The sequence below is a fragment of the Myxocyprinus asiaticus genome, chromosome 28 (genome assembly GCF_019703515.2).
Source record: "Myxocyprinus asiaticus isolate MX2 ecotype Aquarium Trade chromosome 28, UBuf_Myxa_2, whole genome shotgun sequence".
NCBI lineage: Eukaryota > Metazoa > Chordata > Actinopteri > Cypriniformes > Catostomidae > Myxocyprinus > Myxocyprinus asiaticus.
Genome location: NC_059371.1, coordinates 38,657,635 through 38,674,292, shown reverse-complemented (window position 1 = coordinate 38,674,292; position 16,658 = coordinate 38,657,635). Strand labels below are relative to the sequence as shown.

Below are 16,658 nucleotides of genomic sequence, written 5' to 3'. Positions count from 1 at the left end.
GTATCAAGAATATCGATCCTCACATAAAAATATCGATTCTGAAGGTTTTTTTTAAACTAGTGATCTTATTATTTAGATAACATGAATATTAATGCATCTTATAAGCTTCGAAGTGGAAAATAATAATTGTATTAGCGAATAGTTGCATAGACACAGGAACTATTTTTTCTTCCGCTCATCTTGAGGCGCAGAAATGCTTTCAGAAAGAAACTTCTAGTCCGTCGGGCCTCGAACTAGATCACAGTTAAACGCAATTAAAAAAAAAAAACATCGATTTTATTATGACACAATACTGGAAAAATCAATCGTATTGAGTTATAACATAAATAAAAGAAACAGTGCAAATTTAATTTTAAAAGTTTAGTATTTAAAAATCACACTGTTGAAGGTTACCTGTCCCAGGTAACAGAGTGTGGCTCCGCCCAGTGCGCCATTTTGTGTTTAAGTACAGACGCACGTGGTCCACGCTTATATAAACGCACCACCTAGACGAGCTGTCCCAGTATGAGTTCATTAAACATGCTTGGCTTCTTCGTGTTGATAATCCGTCTCTTCATCGCAGGTAATATTATAATGGGTATTAATAAAAGGCATTAAATGGCACATGATTTGATGATCCAAGAAGTTGTGAATCTGTGGTCATTTACACTTAAAATATTAATTTTATCAGGTGCTGCGATTGACAGCGAGAGGGTGGAGGTAACAATGGGAGAAAGGTTTGACCTCTTTGATGAAAACCCTGAATTGAAAAATGTTTCTAGAGTGAGTATGTTTATATGTGAAAACGGGCCTCTCGTGTTCCGGTACTGCTCGCCTGATGAAAAGAAGAATGGCTGTAAGTCTTTTGGGGCAGACAAAGTCTTACTCCAAACTCAGAATATGACCCTCTCCATTCGTAATGCCAGTTCCAGTGATGAAGGATGCTACACTTTGGAAGTGATCGGGAACATCATTTACAAGAAAAAGTTAACAGTAGTTGTCAACGGTATGTATTACTACCATAAACCAGCCTCCTTTTTATGTTTTCTTATAACACAACTCCAACGAAAGTGTTTAATTTTTATTTAGCCTTTAGCTGGAAAATGTGTAATTATTTTGACTTGCCTGTCCAACATACTGGCTTGAGTTGGGAATACTACACTAATGCTGGGTTCCATTTGTCTTGGAAGTCGGAACTCGGATCGACGTCACCTGCGTGAAGTTGGCCCCCCACCCAACGCAAAACGTCGGCAAAATAGTCTCAATCTTTTGTGGCGATGACGTCACCCCCTACATATGCTCTAAACAGTGGCGATTTTAGGGGGTGGCCCAGCTCATTGGCCACCCCAGAACTGATTGGTAGTTCATCATGTTCATCAACACAAGAACGAAGAACCAAACACCTGTCAATCAAAGATGACATCTCGGGTCATTTGTTGATTTGGAGCCACACTGACCTAGGGTCAGTTTTGTATTTCTGACCATTATAGTAGTTATGGCACTGAAGCTGTGTGAGCTGATCTTTGATCAGCGGGGGGAGGGGCAGGTCTGCTACTAACCTATATTTGATTTTGGTGACCATTAAGTGATCTATTTTATTCTGTCAGTATTGTATTCAATAAATATCAGCATTTATAATTCGCCTGTAATTCAATGTCTAATTTTTAAAAAGCCGAAGCAGCGCAAACAAAATTTTTACTGGCACAAACCAGCACAAACGATTGAGCCTATTTGGGGTGAATTTGGAGCATGTGGGGGGGCTGAGTGACCTCAGAATGACCTATAAATATTATTTTAATATCTAAAAAAACCGAAGCAGCACAAACGAAGATTTTCTAGTTGTTTCTGTTCTTGTCTCTTACAGAATCACCGCTCAGTACCATCAGCCCAGAATCACCACACCTAACATCCCCCACACCCAATGACGGAGATTCAGTCAAAACTGCAGCAGCAGCTATATTGATTGGGATGTTCATTCTGGTCATTTCAATCATCTGCTATAGATATAAAAAGGCAAGTATTATCACTTGAACATGTAACAATTTTTTTTTCATTAACATGTTCAGGTGAAGCTGTATGTGTCACCTGTATTTTACACTGCAGTGTTTGAGAATTTAGCGGGGTATTTGGAGAAGCTTAGACTTGTGAAGTTTCTTACTGGTCAGATATTTCACATACAAAGGGGGTGTGGGGGGGAGGGGGGGATGATCAACCTTGCCCCCAACCAGTAAAAGACGCTGGCTACCACCCCTGGAGTTCGCTAGTTTGAATCCCAGGGCGTGCTGAGTGACTCCAGCCAGGTCTCCAAAGCAACCAAATTAGCCTGGTTGCTAGGGAGGGTAGAGTCACATGGGGTAACCTCCTCGTGGTCGCTATAATGTGGTTCGTTCTCGGTGGGGCGCGTGGTGAGTTGAGCGCGGAGGCCGCGGTGGATGGCGTGAAGCCTCCACACGCGCTATGTCTCCGTGGCAACGCGCTCAACAAGCCATGTGATAAGATGCATGGGTTGATGGTCTCAGATGTGGAGGCAACTGGGATTCATCCTCCGCCACCTGGATTGAGGCGAATCACTATGGGACCACGAGGACGCATAGTGCACTGGGAATTGGGCATTCCAAATTGGGTGATTTAAAAAAAAAAAAAAAATTGCCCCCAACCAAGAAAATCAGTAATGCAGAGTGGATTGTTGTTCTGGGACTCAATGTAAACGCCCACTGTTGTGATTGGCTGTTGTGACAGCCATATTTGAAACGCACTCCAAAGAAAATTAACAAACTCCACAAGACCACAACATTTATAAAAATACATTTCAGGATTAACATATAACGCACATCTAACACGTTTCATCTAAATATTTTATACTGTTCACACAACATCATAAACTATCAAACAGTCATGACATATGAAATATTCATGAATGAAATAGTTTTTTGCGGTCCAGTGGTGTTAACTGCTGCATTTTTCAATAAGTTCCTTTGCAACGCTTAAATAATATTGAGGCTGGTTCACAAGCAATCCACGCTGAGCAATTGATTCTGTGTTTGTTTACACACTGAAAGGCATGTGTTTTTCCCAATCTGTGGCAGCAACAGGACAGAGACGCATTTTTAAAAGCTGCGCTTGTACCATTTTTGGCCGGGGGGGGGGGATTTTTTCCCCTTTTTATCCCAATTTGGAATGGCCAATTCCCAATGTGCTTTTAAGTCCTCGTGGTCACATAGTGATTCACCTCAGTCCGGGTGGCGGAGGACGAATCCCAGTTGCCTCCGCGTCTGAGACCGTCAACCCGCGCATCTTATCACGTGGCTTGTTGAGCACGTTGCCACGAAGACATAGCGGGTTGACTGTTTCAGACACGGTGGCAACTGAGATTCGTCCTCCGCCATCCGGCGAGTCACTATGCCACCATGAGGACTTAGAGTGCATTGGGAATTGGACATTCCAAATTGGGGAGAAAATCCACACACACAAAAAAATAGCCAGAAACAGTGCAGTGGAATGAAACAGAATGGAGGTCTCATTTTTAGAGATATAACTTGACATTGCGTCTTTTAAAAGCAGTGCGAGATGCATGAAAATGGTCAAAGCCATTCATCTAGTGTAGAAAACATTTAAATCCAGCCGGAGTTCTGTATAAGTCCCCTTTGGTGTAGATGAATCTCCCATGACAGGCCCATCTCTCTCCACTTCACCTGTGTAACTGAGCAGTGGGCAAGGGTGCAATGATGATAAATGGGCATTGATGACTTCCTGAAGAGGCATTCATATGCAGATGTTTTTGGTCCTTGTGACATCACAAGTTCCACAAATTCCAAACGTGCCGTTTCTAGAACCTGGTTTAAATAAATGCTCTTTCTATAAAGGAGGAAGTTTTCAGTTCTGAAACTTAGAGTATGTTTTTATAGTACAATGACCTCTTATAAGTGAAACGATCAAGGAGAATTTGATTCCTCATCTTCCCCTTTTAATGGTTCTGATAACTGAACATCATGCATGAGAATAGTTAGAGTATACTACAAAACATTGGCAGGTGCATAATATTTTTGTGCAGTATTAACAAATTTCATGTGCAATTGCGATAAAGTGGTTGTTGAGAGTAATTAAACCTCATTTATCATCACTTTACAGAAAAAGAGTCAGAAGAAGTCTGCTGAAGCTCTAGTGGAAGAGTGCGCTCTTAATCAGGGTGTTGTCGCTGATGAAGGCCTTGTAAGCTGCAACATGTCTGTTTGTGGTATGTTTTAAATTAATAGCCATGACTTAAAGGCTTTTTAAAATGTATACCCTACTCTGAGTGCCTTGGACTTCTAGAGCATCTGAACAAAATATCCCTTATCCAAAGAGCACCAGTAGGAATTATTTTACACCCAAGTAGCACTCCTTGCATGCTGTGTTTGTGTTGTAGTGTTCAGTGACTCTTTAAAGATGGAGGACGAGACGCTTCGCCCACAGAGAAAGAAACTTTCAGTGGAGGATTTGAATCACAATTCAATCAAGGTATGTGACTCCTGTTTTTGAATAAGATTTCATTCATTCATTACTGCTGGTTTATGTTTCTGCCAGTGGGTATGCTGAATAATTGACCTTTTTGAAATTATTGTTTTAATGACTTTTAAGGGAAAGATTCTACAGAGCCCTTTAGAGGACAGGGAGGGAATTTATTTTTCTGAAATAGCTTTGTGTTCCCTTGAAATAGCTTTATCTATCCAGTACGAAAATTTACCTTGGTTATACTATAACAGCTACAGTTCAACTATGGTATTTGTTGTAAAACCTTGAAATTTTATGACAATGAAAATCATTCTGCCAATTATTATTTTTATTTTTTTAAATAAATGGTTTTTACTATAGTAACACCATGGTTAATTTGTGGTTTCTACCAAAAAAACATGCCCTTATGAAAATTAACTGTAGTAACCATTTTTTGTGGTAAAAACAATGCATGGTTTTAAAAACCACAAATTACAGTGCATCTGGAAAGTATTCACAGCGCTTCACTTTTTCCACATTTTATGTTACAGCCTTATTCCAAAATGGATTAAATTCATTATTTTCCTCAAAATTCTACAAACAATACCCCATAATGACAACGTGAAAGAAGTTTGTTTGAAGTCTTTGCAAATTTATTAAAAATAAAAAAATTTACATAAGTTTTCACAGCCTTTGCCATGACACTCAGGTGTATCCTGTTTCCAATGATCATCCTTGAGATGTTTCTACAACTTGATTGGAGTCCACCTGTGGTAAATTCAGTTGATTGGACATGATTTGGAAAGGCACACACCTGTTTATATAAGGTCCCACAGTTAACAGTGCATGTCAGAGCACAAACCAAGCCATGAAGTCCAAGGAATTGTCTGTAGATCTCCGAGACAGGATTGTATCGAGGCACAAATCTGGGGAAAGGTACAGAAAAATGTCTGCAGCATTGAATGAGCACAGTGGCCTCCATCATCTGTAAATGGAAGAAGTTTGGAACCACCAGGACTCTTCCTAGAGCTGGCCGCCTGGCCAAACTGAGCGATCGGGGGAGAAGGGCAGTCAAGGAGGTGACCAAAAACCCGATGGTCACTCTGACAGAGCTCCAGCATTTCTCTGTGGAGAGAGGAGAACCTTCCAGAAGAACAACCATCTCTGCAGCACTCCACCAATCAGGCCTGATGGTAGAGTGGCCAGACGGAAGCCACTCCTCAGTAAAAGGCACATGACAGCGCGCCTGGAGTTTGCCAAAAGGCACCTGAAGGACTCTCAGACCATGAGAAACAAAGATTGAACTCTTTGGCCTGAATGGCAAGCGTCATGTCTGGAGGAAACCAGGCACCGCTCATCACCTGGCCAATACCATCCCTACAGTGAAGCATGGTGGTGGCAGCATCATGCTGTGGGGATGTTTTTCAGCTGCAGGAACTGGGAGACTAGTCAGGATGGAGGGAAAGATGAATGCAGCAATGTACAGAGACATCCTTGATGAAAACCTGCTCCAGAGCGCTCTGGACCTCAGACTGGGGCGAAGGTTCATCTTCCAACAGGACAATGACCCTAAGCACACAGCCAAGATAACAAAGGAGTGGCTCCGGGACAACTCTGTGAATGTCCTTGAGTGGCCCAGCCAGAGCCCAGACTTGAACCCGACTGAACATCTCTGGAGAGATCTGAAAATGGCTGTGCACTGACGCTCCCCATCCAACCTGATGGAGCTTGAGAGGTCCTGCAAAGAAGAATAGGAGAAACTGCCCAAAAATAGGTGTGCCAAGCTTGTAGCATCATACTCAAAAAGACTTGAGGCTGTAATCTGTGCCAAAGGTGCTTCAACAAAGTATTGAGCAAAGGCTGTGAATACTTACGCTATATTGCCAAAAGTATTCGCTCATTCGAATTTTTGACCATTCTTCCAGAAGCGCATTTGTGAGGTCAGACACTGATGTTGGACGAGAAGGCCTGGCTCGCAGTCTTCGCTCTAATTCATCCCAAAGGTGCTCTGTCGGGTTGAGGTCAGGACTCTGTGCAGGCCAGTCAAGTTCTTCCACACCAAACTCGCTCATCCATGTCTTTATGGACCTTCCTTTGTGCACTGGTGTGCAGTCATGTTGGAACAGGAAGGGGCCATCCCCAAACTGTTCCCACAAAGTTGGGAGCATGATTTTGGACAATTCCTCTTGGTATGCTGAAGCATTCAGAGTTCCTTTCACTGGAACTAAGGGGCCAAGCCCAGCTCCTGAAAAACAACCCCACACCATAATCCCCCCTCCACCAAACTTCACAGTTGGCACAATGCAGTCAGACAAGTACCGTTCTCCTGTACATGTGTTTTTTTTTTTTTAAAGTAATTTTTAAACAAATTTGCAAAGATTTCAAACAAACTTCTTTCACGTTGTCATTATGGGGTATTGTTTGTAGAATTGAGAGGAAAATAATGAATTTAATCCATTTTGGAATAAGGCTGTAACATAACAAAATGTGGAAAAAGTGAAGCGCTGTGAATACTTTCCAGATGCACTGTAACTATGGTGTTACTGTAGTAAAAGTATGCATTTTGGCATAATGATTATGAATTTTACTGCCATCATTTTGTTTGACCTGTAGTATTACTTAGGTTTTACCGTGAATTTTAAGGTTAAAAATGCTTGCTGTTAAACCATGGTAAATTTTGTGGTCATGGTTTTATAACAAAAAACACAGGTCAACTATAGTTATTGTAGTAAAACCATGGTAAAAATGGATAACACTATTGTGAGGGAACCCAAAATAATTGTAAGTGAATGTGAACAAATTATTCCCGGGGCCTGGGTAGCTCAGTGGTAAAGTTCACTAGTTCGAATCCCAGGGTGTGCTGAGTGACTCCAGCCAGGTCTCGTAAGCAACCAAATTGGCCCGGTTGCTAGGGAGGGTAGAGTCACATGGGGTAACCTCCTCATGGTCGCTATAATGTGGTTTGTTCTCGGTGGGGCGCATGGCGAATTGAGCGTGGTTGCCGCGGTGGATGGCGTGAAGCCTACACACGCGCTGTGTCTCCGTGGCAACGCACTCAACAAGCCACGTGATAAGATGCGTGGGTTGACTGTCTCAGACACGGAGGCAACTGGGATTTGTCCTCCGCCACCCGGACTGAGGCGAATCACTATGTGACCACGAGGACTTGGAGCGCATTGGGAATTGGGCATTCCAAATTGGGAGAAAAAGGGGATATTTAGATATTTATATTGGAAAACGCCAAAACAAATCAAATGCATTTTGTTGCAGTGTATAATGGGGTGAAGACTACCCCTCACACCTTTCTTTTCACTTCAATTAATCTTTAACTCACAAAAAAACAAACTCTCTCTTATTAATAAAGTCTCGAGCCATCACGTTATAATCTAGCTGCATTAAGCATGCACGCACTGACTCATAGAAGAGGCGCTGACCGCACAGAGAAATGACAGTTTTGGAGTTTGTAGTTATTTACCTGACCTGCTTCCATATTATTTGAACTTTAAAAAAAGTTACAACGCATTAAATATAACTGCATTTAAGATGTAATGCCGGGGTGTTTCCTTTTAAAGAGCTCCGGCACCACTTATTCCACAACGAGTGCTTCTGTATTTACTTATTTTGTATTTTTGCATTATAATTCTCTCATACTTCGTGACCTACATCACCTGAAGCTGTTTGGAAAGTTTAGAGTGCATCTGTGAGCTGTGTAATTCTTCTCAATCAGGTGCGAACTGCAGTTCTGCTCTCATGCGTCATCATTAGAGTTTGTTACGTTAAATGAGATCAAACGATTCAATTGTCGTCAATTTTTTTATTGTCAACGTTGTCCAAAATAGCCAAAAACAGCGCCAACTCGCTGGTTAGCCACAACATTAAAACCACCTGCCTAATATTGTGTGGGTCCCCCTCGTGCTGCCAACACAGCGCCAACCCGCATCTCAGAATAGCATTCAGAAATTATATTCTTCTCACCACAGTTGTACAGAGCGGTTATCTGAGTTACCGTAGACTTTGTCAGTTTGAACCAGTCCGGTCATTCTCTGTTGACCTCTCTCATCAACAAGGCATTTCCATCCACAGAACTGCTGCTCACTGGATGTTTTTTGTTTTTGGCACCATTCGGAGTAAATTCTAGAGACTGTTGTGTGTGTAAATCCCAGGAGATCAGCAGTTACAGAAATACTCAAACCAGCCCATCTGACACCAACACTCATCCATGCGATTATCTAATCAGCCAATCGCATGGCAGCAGTGTAGTGCATAAAATCATGCAGATACGGGTCAGGAGCTTCAGTTAATGTTCACATCAACCATCAGAATGGGGAAATAATGTGATCTCAGTGGTGTGGAGCGTGGTATGATTGTTGGTGCCCCTATCCAAAGTAAAATAATCTGAAATTAGTCCATTTGTTTGTACCGCCGCTACTGGGTGTCTATAAAGTAACTTAATCCATCCAATAAATGTACTCCCGAACCCATATATTTCCAAAACCTTAAAAAGATAATCCCATTCTACCATATCAAACGCCTTTTCGGCGTCAAGTGAGATGGCAGCGACCTGAGATTGTTTATTCGCTACTGACCACATGATATTGATGAGATGCCTGATGTTATCAGAAGAGCTACGGCCCCGAATAAACCCCACCTGATCTATATATATAAGTGATGTCATAACTTTACTTAATCGATTAGCCAGAAGTTTTGACAACATTTTTACATCTAACTGGATCAGGGAAATTGGACGGTAACTTTTACACTCACTTGGATTTTTGTCCTCTTTAAGAATCAGACTGATCCTGGTTTGTGTCATTGTTGGCAGAAGCTTTCCATTCTTTAATGATTCAGTATAAACTTATAACAAAAGTGGAGCCAGTTCTGTAGCATAAGATTTGAAAAACTCAGCAGCAAAGCCGTCAGGCCCCGGAGCCTTGCCTGTAGGTAAGGCCTTAATAACATCGCCAAGCTCCTCCAATTTTATCTCAGAGTCAAGAGAATTTTTTTGCTCAGTCGTCAGTTTAGGGAGATCTAATGGTTCCACAAATTTCTAATATCTTCATCAGTAGACAAAGACATGGAACTATAGAGATCAAAGTATAATTCTTTAAAAGCATTATTAATATCAATGGCCGAGGTAAATATTTCACCACCAGCAGATTTCACTGAGGGAATGGTAGAAAAAGACACTCTCTGCTTTATATATGTAGCCAAAAGTTTTCCTGCTTTGTCCCCCGACTCAAAGTATGACTGTCTTGCCCTGAATAACCAAAACTCCACTTTCTGTGACAAAATAGTGTTATATCTGTATTTCAATCGAGTCAATTCTCTGAGGCCATCGGATGACAAACGGCGCTTCAGCTCTGCCTCGGCATTTTTAATATTTCCTTCCAACTCCACGAGTTCTCGTGCTTTGGATTTTTTGATGAATGAGGCATACTGTATGATCTGACCCCTAAGAACCGCCTTAAGTGCCTCCCAAGCCACGCCCATAGTGGATACTGAGGACCAATTGGTCTCAGCCTTTAGCATTTGTTGGAAATCAGGTTTTTGCAAAAGGGGACACATTAAGGCGCCAACGATATGATTTCTTTTTCTCCGTATGTGGCACAACCCTAAACTCACCAGGGCATGAGCTGAGGCTAAGATATTTCCGATTGAGCAATCAACAACAGATGAAATGAGGGACTTGGATATAAAAAAAAAAAATCTATTCTAGAATAAATCTTATGGACTGATGGAAAAAAATGTATAGTGCCTACCAGATGGGTTCAAAAGTCTCCAAATATCTGTAAGACCAAGATTTTTACACATCCTGTGACTTGTCAAGGTTGCTCTAGGGGGCTTACACACTTGCTTCACTATGATCAAGGACTGAGTCCATCAAAAGATTAAAGTCTCCTCCCAATATTATATCATGAGTGGTGCCAGTGGTTTGCAACATCCCTTCAAGATCTATAAAAAAGCCCTGATCATCAGCGTTAGGCGCATAAATATTAGCCAAAATCAACTTATGCCCTTGAATTTGAGCTAAAACAATAATGACTCTTCCTAATTTATCTTTAATCTGTTTGAGAAATTTGAATTGTAAATGTTTATTTACCAATGTAATGACTCCCCTGCTCTTACTTGAGGCCGCACTAAAGAAAACATGTCCACCCCATATCTTCCCAAATTTTTCAGCTTCCTGCGGGGAAAGATGCGTTTCTTGAAGAAACACTATATCATATTTCTTACATTTAAGAAAAGTAATAACCCTCCTCCTTTTTATGGGTTGCCCCAACCCATTCACATTCCATGTGGAGAGAGATAGTACACTCATATTAACAACTGACACATTGATATAATAAAAATAAACTGTGTGTCAAAAACAAAATTATACAGAGCACATTCCCCATTAATGCAACAATCAAACCCCGAACTTCCCCCCGAACAAAACAAACAGAAAAAAGTAAAACGTGCACGTTAACCCCACACACGAAAGCGCCAACCGGCGATAATCCCTCTAAACTCAAAAGGTCCATGAATGCCCACGAGCCCCCACGACAACTTTGCCATCGGGTTGCTCAATTTTGCCTCACAAATTTGTGAAGCAAAATTACATAACAGAAAATACTTTGTAAAATAACCTCCAGCCAAAAGGAAGAATGAACACAGAACATGTAGATTAATTCACAGGATTGTTTTAAAGGTGTGATCCTCCACAAAACAAATTTCAGCAGATATAAAACCGTTCAGTTTCACAGATAGTCAAACAAATGTTCAGTGAGCCAGCTGTTATGAGTCCAGCGGTTGACGTAATCCTCCACAAAACAAATTTCAGCAGATATAAAACCGTTCAGTTTCACAGATAGTCAAACAAATGTTCAGTGAGCCAGCTATTATGAGTCCAGCGGTTGACGTAATTATTCCAGTGTCCCGTAAACGGCACAAGTTCCAGCCGCTAGCTGGAGCCAACACAAAAAGAAACAAAACCGACATCCCGGTTCCCCGGATGGTCAAGTCAATTCACTCGGAGGCCGCATAAAAGTATATACCATGACTTACTCAATCTGTCAACTTTATAAAAGACATCCTTTGTGTGAGCATGTAGATATTTTGCGGTCATCCGTAGTGTCCACTCTCAAACTTGCCGGGAACTTCAATGCAAAATTAATCTTTCATCAATGCAAAAACTTAAGGAAAGTGTAAATACTTGGCGACCGTTCTTCGTTTCTATTCTCAGTTTGTCCGGAAACATTAGAGCAAATGAGATCTTTTGCCGATGTAAGAGTTTCTTGCATTCCTTGAACCGATCGCGTTTCTCTCTTGTCGAACTCGCAATGTCCGGGAACAAGAAAATATTATGATTCCTCCAAGAAAGCTTCCCTTTGCTCCTCGCCTGGCACAACACAAGATCTTTATCGGATGACCTTAGAAATTTGGCCAGAATCGATCGGGGCCTGTCTCCCTCAGCAGATCTGTGAGCTGGGACTCTGTGAGCACGCTCGATTACCAGCTTGTGGCCTGTTATGCCGAGCAGATTCGGGAAGAGCTCGTCTAAGAATTTCACCATATCTCTGCCCTCTTCATGCTCAGGAATTCCAACAATTCTGACGATTTCCTGCGGTTTCTATTCTCAAGATTTTCAAGCTTTTCAAGAATACGTTCCAGATCAACTTTGGCCGCAGCGGATTAGCGGTTAATTCCCTCTCCGAAGACTCCAAATAATCGATTAGTTTCTCAGCATCTGACACTCTTGTAGCTAACTCAGAGAATTTTTATTTCCATCGTCGTAATCGATCGACGTATTACAGCGAGATCATCCAAGTCAGCAAGAACCTTCAACATCACCGACATGTTGGACAACTGACAAGAGATCTCCTCTCCTGCCTCGCCATCCAAAACGAGTCCCCGGTCTGTAGGGCTGTCGGGGCTTTCATCCTGAACACGTAAGTGTCTTTTAATGTCTCCAGAGCCTGAGGATTTTGACTTCTTTGCCATGTTTTGCATCAAAGAGCAAATGTGTAACTGGGTGTATCAAAATTCACCAGATTATAACATGAAAATAATTAAAAATTAAGCAAAGTGCGCAGAGCTCGTCGCTCACACGTCTGCTTCTTGCGTGGCGTCACGTGACCTCTCTCCATGCCATTTCAACATTAACAGATTGGCTGAATACATGAGATATGAGACATTTCAGTAAGTTGTATTGTATCATTCTACATGACCTCTGATATTCATATTTTCTTATTGTAGCTAATGGTAAAACCATATTTTGCCCATTATATGCAGTCTATGTGCAATTTGGAACAAAGACAATTATGTTTGTGTTCTCTGGAATAGACGGTCCTTTATTCCCCACCAAAAAACAGTAGGCTATATTTGGGCAGTGGGGGGTAAGATGTTCCACACACTCTGACAACATCTGGCACTAACAATCATGCCACCCTCCAAATCACTGAGATCACATTTTTTCCCCATTCTGATGGTTGATGTGAACATTAACTGAAGCTCCTAACCTTTATCTGCATGATTTTATGCACTGCACTGCTGCCATGTGATTGGCTGATTAAATAATCACATGGATGATTGTTGGTGCCAGACGGGCTGGTTTGAGTATTTCTGTAACTGCTGATCTCCTGGGATTTTCACACACAACAGTCTCTAGAATTTACTCCAAATGGTGCCAAAAAACATCCAGTGAGCGTCAGTTCTGTGGACAGATACACCTTGTTGATGAGAGAGGTCAAGAGAGATTGGCCAGACTGGTTCAAACTGACAAAGTCTACAGTGACTCAGATAACCACTCTGTACTATTGTGGTGAGAAGAATATAATCTCAGAATGTTATTCTGAGATGCAGGTTGGCGCTCTTTTGGCAGCACAAGGGGGATATCGGTGTATATGCCCAAAAAATATATATTATGTTTGTTAATTGCCATATATCAGATTTCTGTACGGGAAGGCATATGAAATACCTTTTAACTTACACTGTAAATAAGCACCAAATACTTATTTTTGTAAGATGATATTAACACTATTAAATCAAGTCAAATCTAAGACTCAGGTATATGGATTGTTTTTATAATTATTGATATTGGTATAACAATACCTACAAGAATACAGCAACAAGTATTTTTCATGTATATTTAATCTGATCGCCTATTTTTTATAGTCATCTTATTTTTGGATCATCAGTCATCTACTCCTTGGTAAACAACACGGGGTTCGTGATGGCACGGATCTGTACCTTTAAGAGCGAGCGCTCACTATAAAGCATGTCACGCACATACAATTTCAGATTTCAAGTCATTTTAAGTTCATATTGATTTGTATGTGACAAAGTGCGGTTGTCTGTGTCAGCTAGTAGTTTTCTGTGCAAATAGTTTCTCCACTTCCATTTGTTTGTCCCATTCATAGCGATCTGCAAAGACATGCTGTGAGGATGGCGGACACTATCGCACTGATTGATTGACAGCGTATTGAACAAATCAGCGCTAATCAGAGCCAGTGTCTTCCCTCACGTGACTTTTCGCTGTATTTGGCGGTTACCGCCCCTCATGCAGTGCTGTAGGTGCTGAATGAGATCGCAATGAGCTGTAGGGAGGCTTGAGAGACGCTGCCTCCCTCTAAAGCTTTATCTGCTGGGTGTTGCTGTTTGACAGCGTGACTTTAGAAAGAGGACTGCTATACACATTGTTTGAGTTCACATTTCGTAATATTTTATGTTTTATTTATGTAGAGTCGTTTATTTTTCTCACCCGAATTTTTGAGGAGACAGTGCCTCCCTTGCCTACTCTCAGAAATAGCCACTGATTGTTACTGATATTTTAAAATGAGTATTTGCTGAATACAAGCAACTTATGCTTGGTAAAATTTTGTATATTATTTTATTGAAAAAGCCCATTGAAATCCACATGTATCAAATATGATACAACAGGCTTTTGAGAGAGATCTCACAATCACCATTATATTCCATTCATGCCCACCACAAAAAAAGAAAATCACAGAGATTTGAAAATTCTGACATACTTTTTATAAGATATATTTAAAGTGTGAACTAATATTTTTGTGCATGCTCTGTCATTTTAACGATCTCATTATTTTACATTTACAAGCTATTATAATGTCATCTTACCATAAGTTCCTGTGATCCAGTGAAAGTTTTACAATTTCCCTTTTTTAAATGTCGATATAGTGTATAGTGTGTATATGACAAAATATATCATATATAGTGTATATATGATAAAAATTGTCTATTGAAAAAAAATATTTGATTAATATTGTATTTGATGTGCTGAATTGAACTGCGATACATTTCAATCCATATTTATAGACCAAGGAGAGGAAGTTGTCATGGCCAAACTCTCAAACATTTGGTATCTCTGAAAAGCCCAGGGAGTCCTCTGATAATACCCCAAGATTTACCACTGTAAAATGTATGGGCTAAGAAAAACTTAAATAACAAATGTCCCACAGAAAAATGAATTGCTGGTCCTCAGGAGGATAATGACCTTTAAAGCCTAATGTATAAAATATGATACATAAAGCATGTGCACATTTTTTTAATTTCTTTTTCAATTGTCTAGTGGTACTAAAAGTTTAATGTCAAAAAATTTGAATTTTCTGATAATTCTTTCATATGTCGGGATTTACAGTATTAATAAATATACCATCACGCTCAAGCACTTACAAGATCAGCACCAATGCATTCATTCATTGATTGATGCACTCATTTGTTATCTGATTCTACGGCAGGAAAACAAAGAAAAGCCTACTTGTGCCCAAGGATTGTGAAAGGACTTGACCCAGACATCGGACCCCTTCACCACCCTGCCCGGTCGTCTAATGATCAGTTCTCCTCAACTATTCCAGATACATCAGAGCTGTGGGCTGTGCAGGTGCTCAGGACATATAAGCAGGGTTGGGGAGTAAAGAAATACATGTAACGGGATTACGTATTTAAAATACAATATATAAGTAACTGTATTCCACTACAGTTACAGTTTAAATCATTTGTAATTAGAATACAGTTACATTCAAAAAGTATTTTGATTACTGAAGAGATTACTTTGCATTTTATTGTCATTAGTTTCATTTAATATTTAGTCCTTTCAGATGGAAAACATTTATACATATAAATGATGTGATTCAAAGTGCATTTGTACAGCAGTGAAACACTTTCTTATGATGTGTTACATTCATACGAGCAGACAGAGAAGTACGTTTGAAGTAAGTTTGGAGCAGAAGAAATAGAAATAAACCTTGTGTAAATTGTCAGCTTTACGCTAAGGTAAAATGCTATTTCTAACCATTTTACATGCACATGTTACCGGACAGTATCATATTTTTTTTATCAAGAAAATTCACGGATCATAATTTATTTCTTTCTAGTAAGACCTTTGATATTAGGGCAAAAATCATATTCTTGATGATAAGTTTTGTATTGTTTTGCTGTAAAAATATCTAAAAATCCTTAAAACAAGATCAATTTTATTTATCTTGTTTTAGAAACGACACTGCATAAGATATTTAGGTTTTTCAGAGAATGTATTTTTAACATGTGTATTTTGTCTTACTGTACTGGCAGAGTTTTTATAGTCAAAACAAGTGAAAAAATCTACCAGTGCTGAAGAAGTAATCCAAAGTATTTAGAATACGTTACTGACCTTGAGTAATCAAATGAAATACGTTACAAATTACATTTTACAGCATGTATTCTGTAATCTGTAGTGGAATATGTTTCAAAAGTAACCCTCCCAAGCCTGCATATAAGAGCTGTTTTCTCACAGGGACCAAGGTTCGAGTCTGATCTGGGTCACGTCCCAATCCCGCTCCTCCTTTCTCAACCCTGCTTTTCTGTCTTCATTCTACTGTCCCAGAAATAAAGGCAAAAAGCCCCAAAATAAATTAACATATATGTATATTATACATGTAACAGCACAGTTTGGACTAAAACAGTAGACAGTTTTTGAGGTTGTTTTGCTTTGTCTTCAAAATCCTAAAGGGCTGGTGTTAACAGTTTTCCTCAGTAACCGACAGTTATTACTCTCCCACATGTACATTGTAAATAAAATAAATGTGTAAATATTTTATTTTTATGCATTTTTTTATTTAATGTATTTAATTGTATTTAATATACTTAATAAATTATTTTTTTCCAAATTGTGCAGTTTTTTTTTTTTTAAGTTAGGGGTTAATACGAGACATTAGGGGTTCAAAGTTGAAACT

At 40.0% G+C, this 16,658-nt stretch overlaps 1 protein-coding gene across 1 annotated transcript; it reads left to right on the top strand.

The window, feature by feature from the left end:
• Positions 1–449: 449 nt before the first annotated feature.
• LOC127418824 (uncharacterized) lies at positions 450–16,477 on the top strand. The gene is made up of 6 exons (XM_051659675.1): positions 450–562; positions 671–985; positions 1,844–1,992; positions 4,108–4,213; positions 4,385–4,476; positions 15,186–16,477. Exons 1-6 carry the CDS (start codon positions 505–507, stop codon positions 15,222–15,224), a joined length of 759 nt encoding a protein of 252 aa, XP_051515635.1. The 5' UTR covers positions 450–504; the 3' UTR covers positions 15,225–16,477.
• The last annotated feature ends 181 nt before the right edge of the window (positions 16,478–16,658 follow it).

Coding starts and splice junctions, on each gene's coding strand:
- LOC127418824 (XM_051659675.1), top strand. CDS start 505: ATGAGTTCATTAAACATGCTTGGCTTCTTCGTGTTGATAATCCGTCTC. Junction 986..1,843: donor GTTAACAGTAGTTGTCAACG/GTATGTATTACT, acceptor TGTCTCTTACAG/AATCACCGCTCAGTACCATC. Junction 4,477..15,185: donor TGAATCACAATTCAATCAAG/GTATGTGACTCC, acceptor ATTCTACGGCAG/GAAAACAAAGAAAAGCCTAC.